The sequence below is a fragment of the Camelina sativa genome, chromosome 10 (assembly GCF_030686135.1).
Source record: "Camelina sativa cultivar CO46 ecotype springtype chromosome 10, ASM3068613v1".
Classification (NCBI taxonomy): domain Eukaryota; kingdom Viridiplantae; phylum Streptophyta; class Magnoliopsida; order Brassicales; family Brassicaceae; genus Camelina; species Camelina sativa.
Genome location: NC_141889.1, coordinates 13413070 through 13426840, shown reverse-complemented (window position 1 = coordinate 13426840; position 13771 = coordinate 13413070). Strand labels below are relative to the sequence as shown.

General features: G+C 31.1%; 1 protein-coding gene, 1 long non-coding RNA gene and 1 pseudogene across 2 annotated transcripts; all 3 read left to right on the top strand.

Moving 5' to 3' along the window:
- The first annotated feature begins 4208 nt into the window (after positions 1-4208).
- On the top strand, positions 4209-4821 carry LOC104718941 (uncharacterized). Its single transcript, XR_756482.3, has 2 exons — positions 4209-4539; positions 4668-4821. It is a non-coding gene; the product is annotated as an uncharacterized LOC104718941 (long non-coding RNA).
- A 3490-nt stretch (positions 4822-8311) lies between these two features.
- On the top strand, positions 8312-10606 carry LOC104718940 (serine/threonine-protein kinase 52). Its single transcript, XM_010436767.3, has 6 exons — positions 8312-9204; positions 9305-9426; positions 9504-9700; positions 9781-9955; positions 10027-10161; positions 10258-10606. The coding sequence occupies exons 1-6, from the start codon at positions 8946-8948 to the stop codon at positions 10462-10464; spliced, it is 1095 nt and encodes a 364-aa protein (XP_010435069.1). The 5' UTR covers positions 8312-8945; the 3' UTR covers positions 10465-10606.
- A 1399-nt stretch (positions 10607-12005) lies between these two features.
- Positions 12006-12421, top strand: LOC147936086 (defensin-like protein 232 pseudogene; annotated as a pseudogene).
- The last annotated feature ends 1350 nt before the right edge of the window (positions 12422-13771 follow it).

Sequence of the window (13771 nt, the reverse complement as noted above, 5' to 3'; positions counted from 1 at the left end):
ATGATTGCATGCATTTTATTGTTTTTAGAATAATTTTTCTATACCAAAACTGTTATCCATGTGAGTCATGTGAAGATCATTAGCTCATCAAATTACCCTGTACAAAATAAGTTATGTTATCATTAATTTTCACAATTACACAAGATCATAGGTTATAAAAATGTACATAGAGCCGGGCTATGATGGAGAGCATATTGTTTTAATTGTTTTCCACCACAACAATGGATATTAGCAGTGTTCAAGAAAGCGCTAGGAGGTATCTGGGCGATGACCCAACGCCTAGCGCCTAAAACGTTTAGTCGGGCCTAGACGGTTTTTAGGCGGTTTAGGCATTTACAACATAAAACATTATATATATATAATTATATTAAAATATATGTTATAAAAATAAAAAATTTATAAATAACGGTAAGAAAAATATATTTATTTAAGTTATATTAACAACATATAAATGTTTATAATTACGTATTAAAATAATAACATATAAATGTTTATAATTACGTATATAAAACATAATAATTTAATTATATGTAATTTAAAAATCAAAAATAAATATTAAAATAAAATATATGTAATTTTAAGCGGATTAGGCGGTTATCTAGGCGCCTGCTGAGCGCCTAGCGCCTAGACAGCCGTCTAGACCGCTTTCTTGAACACTGGATATTAGTAATAAATAGCCAAAAACATGCCTTCCCCGTGACGCCTTTAAAGTTTAAAAGACGTATGATATTTAATATAAAATCGCCGGTGGGGTTACGTTGTTGTTGTTACTACGTGATTTTTTTCGGACGAAGTTACATTTATATCCATGTCCTTATCTTGGAACCATAATGTTGTCCCATGGGTACCTTCGGAATTAACGAAAATGACAGCTAGGCGTTATGTGACCTTGGGCGGGAAAATGGATTATGGTACGCTATTGAGATTTGTGGGATCTGATGGATGAGAAGATAGATAGACACGTGGGTGGGTCCTGTTGACTAAATTTGGCTTCGAAAGTTACAGTGTACGATCGCCGGAACTACGTGGACTTGTAACCAAGATCTTGTGTCTACCATCCATCGTACGTACTCACTACTCAGTGCTCTTTGCATTGGTGAAAGAGAGAACACACGTCAAACCGGCGCACTATTTTTTGTTCGAACGAATGCTATATAAATAATGATTGAAGAATTGAAGATATATTATGTTATTAAATAGGCTAATTTTTCTTTTGTCGGATTAAATAGGCTAATTTTGACACTTATATGTAAAACTAATGAGTATCGATCATCCGATTACGAGTAGGAGAAGTAGAGAATTGAATCAAACCAAACTACAACTAATGCATGTTTTTAAGATAATACGTTGCCTACTTCTCTTCCTAATCGAAAGTTATTAGCCCTTCAATTTTGTAGTCGCTTGTTCTCACCAGAGTAGTACGTTTACATCTTATTTGCTTTCATTTGTAAATTTTCTCATCGTATATTATTTCTTCTTGTAATCTTTCAGACGATATCCCTCTTAAAAATGGACGGAAAGGATATTAAAAATAAAATAAATGATGCATAAAGCTTAAGATTTTACACCTCAATCCTTGCCCAAAAAAAAATAAAAACAAGGGAAGAGGTTGACAGAAAAACATGTTTGAGTAGGGAACACCTAGACAAATTTTAGTCAGACCAAAAGCAAATCCTTAAAGCCCTTTCTCCTCTGTTTTGCCAGAATGTCATCTCTGATTTGTCTCCAGACCTTTGAACAAAATCCAGACCTTTGAACAAAATCTATTTCAAAAACTTCAAGTTTAATGAAAATTCACATATTTAGCAAAAAAAAAAAAATGATGCAGAATATATATATATATATATATATTACATATTTTTGGCATGATTTAAAGAAAAAGTATGTTTATATTAAAAAGCTCACTTATATACGATTTTGTCATCATATTATCTTTGTAAAATTAAGTTATCTGCCTAAATATAACCATATATATTTTATCAATAATATATTTCTATTTTCGGTAGATTTATTGATGGTCCATCAAAAATTTTGAAACACTCTTATCAGTATTTGGCATCAGGTCGTAAAGTTATATTCACATTTATGAAAAATGTGTTTTTGACATACGTGTTTGTTGGCTTGAAGTAGGAATGTTGAAAAATGTGTTTTTGACATATGTGTTTGTTGGTTTTAAAGTAGGAATGTTGTACGTTATGGTGGTGGTTAATTATATTGGTGTAATGTGAGAGGGACATTTGGTTTTTGAACGACGAAGGATAGAATTAGTCAAAAATTAATCCGTTAACTATAATTATTTTAAAAAGTAGTGAAATGTTGACATTTATTTATGGCTAATATCACTTATAATTGAAACAGCATGAAACTAAAATAAGGAAAAAAAACCATCATTCATTTCCTATGATTCTATATTAGTCATATATATATATAGTGATATATTTATGTTTGTGGGATCTCACATAAGTGATAACTGATAAGTATTTTACCCACTGATAGGATAGGTAGGTTGAACCCAATCTTTATAGATGTCAAACAACTTGAAGATGAGTGTTAGCTACATATATATAGATCTCAACTATTACTGGCTTGTGGCCAACCACTGGGTTGAGTTATTTTTTTTCCTTTTCAAAAATCTTTTAAATACTTATATGTGTGTATAATATATATATATCACCATTGGGTGACTTATCTTTTGATCCCGAACTCTTTTTTTTTTCGTATAAACTGAAAAAACTGAAAGATATTTGTTTTTATTAGTAAAATGATAGTGAACAGTCCTACCATTCATCAATGTAAGTCATGCTCGTTGGTACACTTGCAATGATGCAGATTTACCCAAAAAGTGAAGCAAATATACATATATGCCGCAAATCCATGCAATGCATAATGGCGATAATATTAGACACCAAAGAAAAAAAAAAAAAAAAAAAAAGAACATTCAGTAAAGATGGCAAAAATAATATGGAAAATTGAAAGAATTATATAGAAATACGGAAAATAAATTAAAGTACCCAAAGTAATACATTTGGAGCGAAGTAAAAAAGCACATTCTTCTGGCATAAAGAAGCTCCATGCTAAAATCATAGTGTCGACCAAACATGCCGACTGCAAAAATCACTTGCCTACATGCCACATCACGTGACATAAACACATAAGAAAAGATATCCTTCGTTATAAAATTTTCTTCGTAAGATAACATATTAAACTTATACACATTGAGTCTTTAGATATAATTGTTAGTACATAATTATTATAAAATTAAGCTGCTTGTCCAATAAACAAAAAAAAAACTATTATAAAGTTGATAGTTGAACTTTTAGTGGATGACAGGTTCTTTGATACTTAATGACAGATTAGTAAACGACTACAAAATAAATAACTATCTACATTTTGATTATTAAGTCAAGATCCTCTCTAAATGCTTCTCACAAAATGACCATAAGAAAAGGACAACGTACCAAAGTCATTATTTAGCTCAATATGCTTGTACCGTTAATCATATTATATTCCCTCTCGTTTCTAATAATCTATGATCCCTTGTATAATTTTCCGTATAAATTAACAAATTCACTTAATTACAATATATTAAAATATATATATATATATATATATATATATATATATTGCTTCGATGAATTATATGGTTTTTACATAGTAGACATCTAGTTTTAAGACAAACAAAAGAATTTGTATTGAATTTTTCGTCTTATATTTGTTCTCTTTAAAAAGTTATCTATTTAAGAATATTAAGATGGAATAATTATATATATATATATCTTTATATCTATATCTCAGTCGAATATTTATTGGTGATTACAAAACTAATTAAAGTTATCAAAATATTTTAAACCTATTTTCAAATGTCCACTATTTTCCAAAAATACATAATTTTTCCTAAATATCCATCTCGAGTTGAATTTTAACCTATCCTGAAACCGAACCTTAATATATCAAAGAGCAATAGTTTCGATAGTGAACTTAGCTATCTCAGTTTTTTTATTATGTCCCATTGTCAAAACGTCCCATATCATATCGAAAATAGTTTAGAGAGTTAATTCATAAAACGGACCCGACAACCGCATGAACTTCGGATTTAGGCATCATAGGCACTGAACTTCGGATATAGGCACTTTTAGTAGGTTAAAAGACGTCTTTACCCTTGCTGGTGTGACATCATCCTTGCTCTAACCAAGTCGCTCCTAGTTTCCAAATAGGATCTGATTAAAAAAAAAAAAAATTATGACGAAACAGACAAAACCCCTTCCACTCAATCTTCCCAACCTCCCATACTATTCATTTACTCTCTCTCATCTCATCCAGCCGAACCATCTTCCACCTCCAATGGTGAAGAAAAGGAGTAATTGGCATCTTAATGGGTCAGATCCTTTCCTTAGTGGCATCGACAAACCTCACCCAACCCCAAAAGTGGCTGGGCCGTACTCATAAACGCCCTGGTCGACTCGTCATTGAGGACTCAGAACGGTGCGACGCTACCCGCCTCCTCTAATTCCAATCGGTGGTAGTAACCCATAATTGATGGTAAACTTATGTTACCATTTAGCAAGAATTCGACCGAATGTTTCAATAGTTGCTTTGCATAATATGATTTGTGGAGATTCTGTTTTTTTTTTTTTTTTTTTTTTTTAATTTTCGAAACACTTGTGAAGAGGAGGAGTGGAAGAAGCGGTTCTTGGGTCGATGACTCCGTCTTGGGATCGAAGAGGAAGCTTAAAGCCCCATGTTTATCCACTTCTTGTTTGATTGAAATCACCAAACTCCAATTTCATAATTAGTTGGTACTTTTTTGTGCAGTTTCGTGAATTTTTGTGTTGTGTTTCGCTCTCCTTACTTGTATTCCTCACTCGTTTCAGTTTCAACAAACGCTGAGGAATAGTTTTGAACACCACAACAAAGTTAAATTGGTTTCCCCTTAGGTTTAGTCATCCTCTTGCCTTTAGGTTATAGTTTTGAACACAATCCATCTTTAAATTGGTTTCCCTTGGATTCATTCAACCATCTTGGCTTTAGGGTATATAGTTTGAACACCAACACCTAGAAACATGAACGTATATATTAAGTCGCTTAGATGGACAAAAAATTGAGAAATCTCCAACATCTGATGCATGTTAAAGTTGTCAACTTATTTATATAACAAGCATTATAAAGATGTATTGGTTCCCAATGTTCTATGCTACTACTAAACTGTTGATCTGAATTTGTGTACATCTAAATATGTAGTCTTCTTCGTTGAAGGGTAAATATGTCTACTACAGTGTGAAATTGACTTTTTTCAATACCTCCTTAAGGTGCGATGCCTAAATCCGAAGATTGATTTCTTGGAGTGCCTCTTTTGATAATAAGCTCTAGTTTAGATGGTAATTAATTATTATCTGATTCCTCATCTTTGACCCTTACTCATCATTTTTCGTCATAATATCCGAAGTGGACGGTTTATTTATTAGTTTTTGATTAACTTACGAATGAACTGCTTGACCTATGGAAAATGAGCAAGATTGAATCTGCGGTCTAGAGCAGCTCCGAGTCAAGCTATCCCAATGGAATTGAAGGACTACCACAGATGAGGACGTGAGTCGGTTGCAACAAGCATAATGATATCATTAACTACTAAGTAATAACATGATCAAATGATTCTTCAGAAATACATATGAGCTAGAGTATTTTTAAAAAAATATTGTTTGATACTTAAATCAATACAAAACTACTTTAGTACTTGTTAAAGAATATGGACTGAATTAATAAAGATAATTAGATAAACATAAATTTGTTTAAAGCCTAGATCAATAATATGATATGTGTCCGATGGCCCGACCTTATATTTGAGTTAGTTGAGAAAAGGATCGGAGATTGAAACAAGTTAAGATACTCATTTTATGTTGATTGCTTGGAGGTCAAACCTATATATAGGACTGTAATTAAATGTGTTGATAAGAGATAGGGTCCTTATATAATCGAACTTTTGATTATTTGCCATCTTTTTAACCATGCAAAAACGATTTCTATAGAAAAGATTTCGGGTTGTACGTCAATTAATTTTCAGTTGTTTGGTTTGATACAAAGTGAGATGATTCCTACACTTGAACGTTTGAATGCATGCACGTAAGCTTATATTTTCAACATACATTTTCGTATCCAAAAATGGCTAGTTTCGCATTTTCAACATACATTTTCGTTAAATCAAAGTACGAAACTAGCCATTTTTTGATATTTTGGAAATAATATTCATACTTAAAAAAAAAAAAGTAACCAAATGAACCCCAAAAAGAAAATGTATGTTGTCAATTTTTCCAAAGATTTAGTAATGGCGAGATGTCTATGTATTCTTTCGTGATTTACTTGACAATCGAAAAGTTTTCCTTACAATTACTCCATCAAAATTTTTGAGCCAATTCTAATGTATATGTAAGATTTAAATAAGTTGGTAGTTGACGTTTTGTTTTCGAAAATGCTAGTTTTTTTTCATAATATTTGTCCGTTCCTCTTAGATTGAAGTGAATAATTGTATTTGATATTTTGGGCTGACCTTGGACTTTGCGAGTGTTTTCTTCCCTTTCTCTTTTAAGTACAAAAAAGTTGGTATGCAGATCTTTTGACTTATATGTGCTCACAAATCAAGATGAATTTCAACTTTTCCTTTTTTCATGTCAATATCTTAGTTCCAATATAATAAAAGTGGAGCCACGCCGATAAATCTCATATTAGTATAATGTAGTGACTCTTTTTTTTTTCTCTCGAATGTGTGGCACCTTGAAGAAATAACAAAACATCTTATAAAGACGGATGTCCATTTGATCTTTCAAGATAATAATATATTTTTTCTAATAGCTAGTAAGTAGTGTCTGAACCTGAGAAAGTGATGAGAATGTTATATTGTTATGTTTATATACCACCTCATCCCCGATTTTCAACTTTTTATTTCTCTGCCCGAATTCAACTTTGGATCTTAAAGAAATAAGACTTTCACTTATAACGGGATAAGTGGAAGTTTTTATTTATTAATTTTGGGTTATATGTTACAATATACATTTTTTTTTTTTTTTAACTAGGAGAAGCTCGGGCCTAGGTCTTAATTTTCCCATAGTTCAGGACCAGCCTTTGCTAATATCTTGTGACATGGCCTAAAGCATCCCTCCCACCGGAAATCAAACTAGGGAGCACAAAGATCCAATTCCTGCACTTAAACTATTAGCACACGGCACAGGTGGTTACAATATACATGGTTTAATTATTAATATTCACTTTTTGAAGTCAAGTGGAGATTTAACTGCAATAATTTTTGCTCAAGCTGTCATGCAGATTAAATGGTAGAGATGAATGATGTGGGATCATAACACTTTTGTAAGATAGAGCAGGAATGATTATAAAGGAGACTATGGCTTTCAAATGGTTATGGTTTTGAGAGCGTACATGTACTATTATCTGTGTATAGATTGATGAATGGGAAGCTTGACATGCTTCAGTCAAAGACAGTAGTCAGTAGCAACTAATAAGTGTGTTATTAAATGTTCGTAGGTCACCTATAGGTTTATGAAGTCTAAAAATTGTTTTTTTATGTCACAAGTCTAAAATTGTTGTTGACTTCTACTTAGACATGTAACACAAGTAAAAATTGAGTTTTATATGGGTCTTAATTTGGGTCATCCTTGCAATGACTAAAATATCATATAAATGGGCCTTAAGATTTCAGTTTGTAGTCTATGACAAGCCTTGACATTGATAACAATTGTGCTTGCATTTGCCACCTGCAAATTTACAATCTGCATGATATTTTTATTTCTTTCCAACTCCTAGTACTTTTATTATATATATAATATGCATTAAATAATACATTGTATACGAATTTTAGTATTTTTATCTGTAGATATAAATTTTTAGCAGAAAAGGTTAAATTATCACAAAAACTTAAAATATTTAGAAATATATAAAAAATACAATAGATAAGTATATTATTGAATAGTGGATATTTACTATAATATCATACACGTCACGATATACTTGGAAAAATATAGATGATTACCACAGATTTTTTTAATATATATAATTTTGTTTTTGAATAATTTTAGATGGGAAAGATTCAAGTTATCAGAATCGAATTTTTTTTAAACAATAGCTTAAAAAATAAATTAGCCAATGGACAAGATAAATATTCAAGTTAGTTTTTTTTAGTATTATATTTTATATATAATAAATTCGAAAACCAAAAGATATATTTTGATGATTTTTCTTAATATTATCTTAAAAAAAAAAAAAAGTGTATCCTTAAAACCAGCGTGAAAGAAACAGCTTCTCTTCCGTCTTTCACTCTCCATCTCTCTTCCGTCGTTTCCTAAGTCCTTTTCTTTTGTTTGAGATTCTCTCTTTTCATCCATATACCCAAAAGAAAATTAAAAAAAGTAGAGATTTTTCAGAAACAATCTCGCTCGCTCTGGTAGCCTCGTATCCCAAAAAAAAAAACCCACCATTAAAATACTTCTCTTTCGTTCTCTTACCATTCGATTTCTCAAAAATCGTATTGCATCCTCTGTTTCTGCATGTCCTAGTTTGATGACACATCTGACTTCTGCTTTTGTCTTTTTCATTGATTGAGTTTTTTTTTATAAGTATTTGATCATTCTTGCGTTGTGCTATATTAGATTATTATTAAGATCATTGTGGCGTAACACAACACAAGTCGTTTTCTTAAGGTTTACGTTTTTTCATAACCTGAATATTAGAGCATGTGTATGATCTTGTGATTGATAGTTTCTTGTAGTTAAGCTTCTCTGTGGTTTCAATTCATATATCTAAAAAAAAAATACTTGATTTCGTGATGATGATGATGATGATGATGAAGAGATTGATTCTAAGTCAGAATCTTGGTTTTCGAAAGTTTGTGTGATTTTATTTTGCCTAGTTAAAAAAAGATTTGGTTTCGAATTCTATAAGACATGGAGAACAAGTCAGAAGATGATGGGAGTAACATCAAGAAAGACAAGGTCTTTCGAGCTGATAAGATTGATTTGAAGAGCTTAGATAGACAGCTTGAGAAACATCTGAGTAGGGTTTGGTCGAGGAATCTTGAGGCGAATCCTAAAGCCAAGGAGGAATGGGAGATTGATTTGGCTAAGTTGGAAACAAGTAATGTTATTGCTCGTGGTACTTATGGTACTGTCTACAAAGGCATTTATGATGGACAAGATGTTGCAGGTAATATTATTAATAATCCAATACCTTTACATAAACATGATTGTCTTATTTTTCCATTAGTGATTGTGATTGTGTTTGGTGGTTTTTTGAGTATTGGCAGTGAAGGTGCTTGATTGGGAAGATGATGGGTATGAAACAACTGCCAAGGCCGCTACAAACCGAGCTTTGTTTCGTCAAGAGGTCACTGTTTGGCACAAACTCAACCATCCAAATGTCACAAAGGTTTGTTAATTAGTTAGTTAATTAACTTTATTATAAAATTGAGTGAGTAATAGTATTGAAATATTAATATGGAACAGTTTGTTGGAGCGTCAATGGGCACAACAAATCTTAAAATACCGTCAGGAGATTCAAAAAACTCGTTGCCTCAACAAGCGTGCTGTGTGGTTGTGGAGTATCTCTCTGGTGGAACATTGAAGCAACACTTGATTGGTCATAGGAACAAGAAACTCGCTTTTAAAGCAGTTATCAAACTAGCTCTTGATCTCGCCCGCGGGTAATTATTCGTCTTCTAACACTACTTTTCAAATATTTTGTACAAGCAAAACCTCTTATTGTTATTATATCTTGTTGTAGGCTAAGCTATTTGCACTCAGAGAAGATTGTGCATCGGGATGTGAAAACAGAGAATATGCTTTTGGATGGTCAAAAGAATTTGAAAATAGCGGATTTTGGAGTAGCACGAGTAGAAGCGCTTAATCCAAAAGACATGACAGGAGAAACCGGTACTCTTGGATACATGGCTCCTGAGGTAAAACTAAAAGTTTCCTTTCTCTGCTTTCAAAACTGAATCGAAGTAAAACTCAGTGTTTCTGCTTATAGGTCATTGACGGTAAGCCATACAACAGAAGGTGCGATGTCTACAGCTTTGGGATATGTTTATGGGAAATCTACTGTTGCGATATGCCTTATCCTGATCTTAGCTTTGTCGATGTTTCTTCCGCGGTTGTCTTACATGTAAGTTTTGATATAAGGAAAACCCTATCTAGTTTCCTTGTTCTTTACGTAATTAATGTGAAATCTTGAATCATTTTTTTCTTTCTTTTCAAAAAGAATCTGAGACCAGAGATACCGAGATGCTGTCCAACTGCATTGGCGAGCATAATGAAGGCATGTTGGGATGGGAATCCGCAGAAACGGCCGGAGATGAACGAGGTGGTGACACTGCTTGAACAAGTTGATACCACTAAAGGTGGCGGAATGATACCGGAAGATCAGAGTCCGGGATGTTTTTGTTTTGCTCCGGCTCGTGGACCTTGAAATTCCTCTTCTGTATCTCTATTTGGTTGTCTTGTCTTGTTTTTTCTTGACGTTAACTGAATGCCATTTTTCTTTTTCTCCAAGAAAAGTCTTTTAAACAATATTTGTTGATTAATTTATTTTGGTCGTTTTGATTTGTAAATATTCAAGTTAGGATGGGAATTTAGTAATTGTTTTTTTTTTTTTTTTTTTTTTTTTTTTTTTGAAAAAAAAATTTCTTCAAAGGATTAGGAGTTCTCGACCCCGTGGAATGAACATCCATGATTCCGTAAGGATGGTGGACAATTTGTAATGCCTTAAAAACTTCACTGAAAAACTTAACTACTAAAGCAACTCATCATTGGTTTCACAAGTTCATCAAATTATATAGCTTTAACATGATTATATAGTAATTGTTTTTTTTTTTTTTTTTTTTTTTTGAAAAAAAAATTTCTTCAAATGATTAGGAGTTCTCGACCCCGTGGAATGAACATCCATGATTCCGTAAGGATGGTGGACAATTTGTAATGCCTTAAAAACTTCACTGAAAAACTTAACTACTAAAGCAACTCATCATTGGTTTCACAAGTTCATCAAATTATATAGCTTTAACATGAAACTTCTCTCATTCCAAGTTTATCAAATTATATAGCTTTAACATGATTATATAGTAATTGTTTTTTTTTTTTTTTTTTTTTTTTTTTTTTTGAAAAAAAAATTTCTTCAAATGATTAGGAGTTCTCGACCCCGTGGAATGAACATCCATGATTCCGTAAGTATGGTGGACAATTTGTAATGCCTTAAAAACTCCACTGAAAAACTTAACTACTAAAGCAACTCATCATTGGTTTCACAAGTTCATCAAATTATATAGCTTTAACATGAAACTTCTCTCATTCCAAGTTCATCAAATTATATAGCTTTAACATGATTATAGCAAAAAAAAAAAACAAATTATAGAGTAAAGGTGGAACTTACAGAAGAAAATAGAGAGGGGAAAATGAAATGCTAGAATGATAAGTTTTCCTCTTACGTTTTGTAGAGTAAAAGTTTTGATGGGATCACAATTCTTTTGAAACCTCAAAGGTAAAAAACCAACAAAGCTTAAATTTCAAAAATCACATAATTATATATTTTCCTTTAATTTGAAACCTCAAAGTCCAGATTAGTTGACGTAAACAAGTTAATTACATAATAACAAAATAAATAAATACCCAAAAATCGAAAAAGAAAAAAAAGTGAATTTTAGTAAAAAATTATGTTTTTGAAAATGAGAAGCCGATTCTGCCGATCAAGTTGACTTGGCTCAACCTTATTTTTGTCAAATTTATCGGAAAAGTTATTTTGTTGTGGTTAGTATATATATATACTACGAGAGTTTACAAGTGACAACAACAAATTATATATATTACATATCAGTTTTGAAGCATGAGGAGGTGTACTGCATTGATGATGTTTTCTTCTGTTTTTATTTGTCTGACGCCATGTTGAAGGTAGATAATAGGTGTACTGCATTGATGATGTATTACTAATTTTTTATATTTCTATAACCTAAATTTTGAATGATTATACATATTATAGAGGCGGAAGCTGGAGCACCTCCCCAAGACTGTTGGGATGAGATCCGATTTCCGGGAAAATGTGGTGTTCACGGAAAGAAAGATTGCTTCAAAAAAAGTGGAATCCAAGATAAAACAACGTGTTCTTCAATGTTTCTGTAATGATGTAGAAAGAGGTCCCAATACATCTAAGGACGAACATTACTGCAGTTGTCAAAGAGAGAATCCCTATGAGTGTCATTAATTTCTAATCTTAATTCTTTAAAAATATTTCAGCTAAATTAAAATTTATTTACGCGAGTTTTTTGTGTCACAGCTTGAAAATGGTAAGCTAATGTCACTTCTGAATGATAAGTTGTTGCCATATAACTTCTTTTGTATAACCAATTTCAATCATGTAAGAATCATTTTTTTTTAAACTGTTTAGAAATTATATATATATATATATATATATAGAGAGAGAGAGAGAGAGAGAGTTTTGTTTAGAAATCAATATCATCATGTTTTGAATTTATGAAGTATTTCTAAGCTATATAAGATTTTACACACTTATAAAAATAATTTGTATATGTTTTTATAAAGTTACAAACTTATTTGGGTTTAGCTTAGATTTTTAGGATCAGTTTTGATAAGGTTCAAAAGCTTATGTACAATCATCTCTTAGTGCTAATATTTAGTTATTTACCACTTGCAAGTTCTACCTATTTTTTGTATCGCTTACCATTCTTTTTTTTTATTTTTGATACAAAATGTTTATCTCTTTATGTCTCTAATCAATTTAACCATTCATCTTGTATTTCATGATACAAAATTTATGAGTCCAACTATGGACTTTTTTAACTTATGGGAAAATCTAATTATAAATTTGTGAATATATAAATTAATAAAATCAGAACTATCCTACCTAATATTTGATGAAAAAATATCAAAATTTTAAGTATTTATGTTTTGTCGTTGTTGAAGATTCATACGAACAAAAAAGAGAGGAAAATTGTTCATTTTGTATTAAAAAAATTGATAACTTTCTTATTAATCTCATAAATCTTGGTTTTTTTTTAATGTAAATTGCTTGGTTTTTCATATGGATTAATAGTTATTTCATAATGGGGTTAATAGAAAACAAATATATTCATATGGTTGAAGTTGTGATATGGCAGAGAGCATATGGATTGAATAAAAAAAAGAATGTGATGAGAATTTGGTTAATGTGAGCTAAATATTTTTTTTTGCAAATAAACATTAAGATGTTTTGCACTATCGTCCAGCAATAAATAATTCGTCACAAGCACAATAAACTCTCTTTTAATGTGATATCAAACTCCCACTTGATATCTCCAGGGTAATTATTTGAATAAATTAGAAAAAATCGTTTTTAATGGTACTTGTGGATTTTTACAGTTATGGTTTAATATTTTAGATTATCATTAAAAAAAAAAATTAAATAAGATAATTTACACACTATGTTTGAGTTTTTTTGTTCTATATTTTTGTATGGTTTAGTGTTTCTGATTAAATATATATTTTATATTAAAAAAATCTACAAATGTATAGTTTTTAAGTTGTTAAAAAATGGTAAATCTACAAACCTATTCAACAAATGACAAATCCAAAAGATTTGGGTGAGGTGACAAAATGACAATTTTAACAATAATCCATAATTAATTAATTTAGTCATCTTACACGACTGACCTTTTTCAAAATTTGTACAAGAAAACCTCTTATTATTGTTTACTAGATTTTTTGTTGGTGGCATTGGTTCGCTCCTTTTT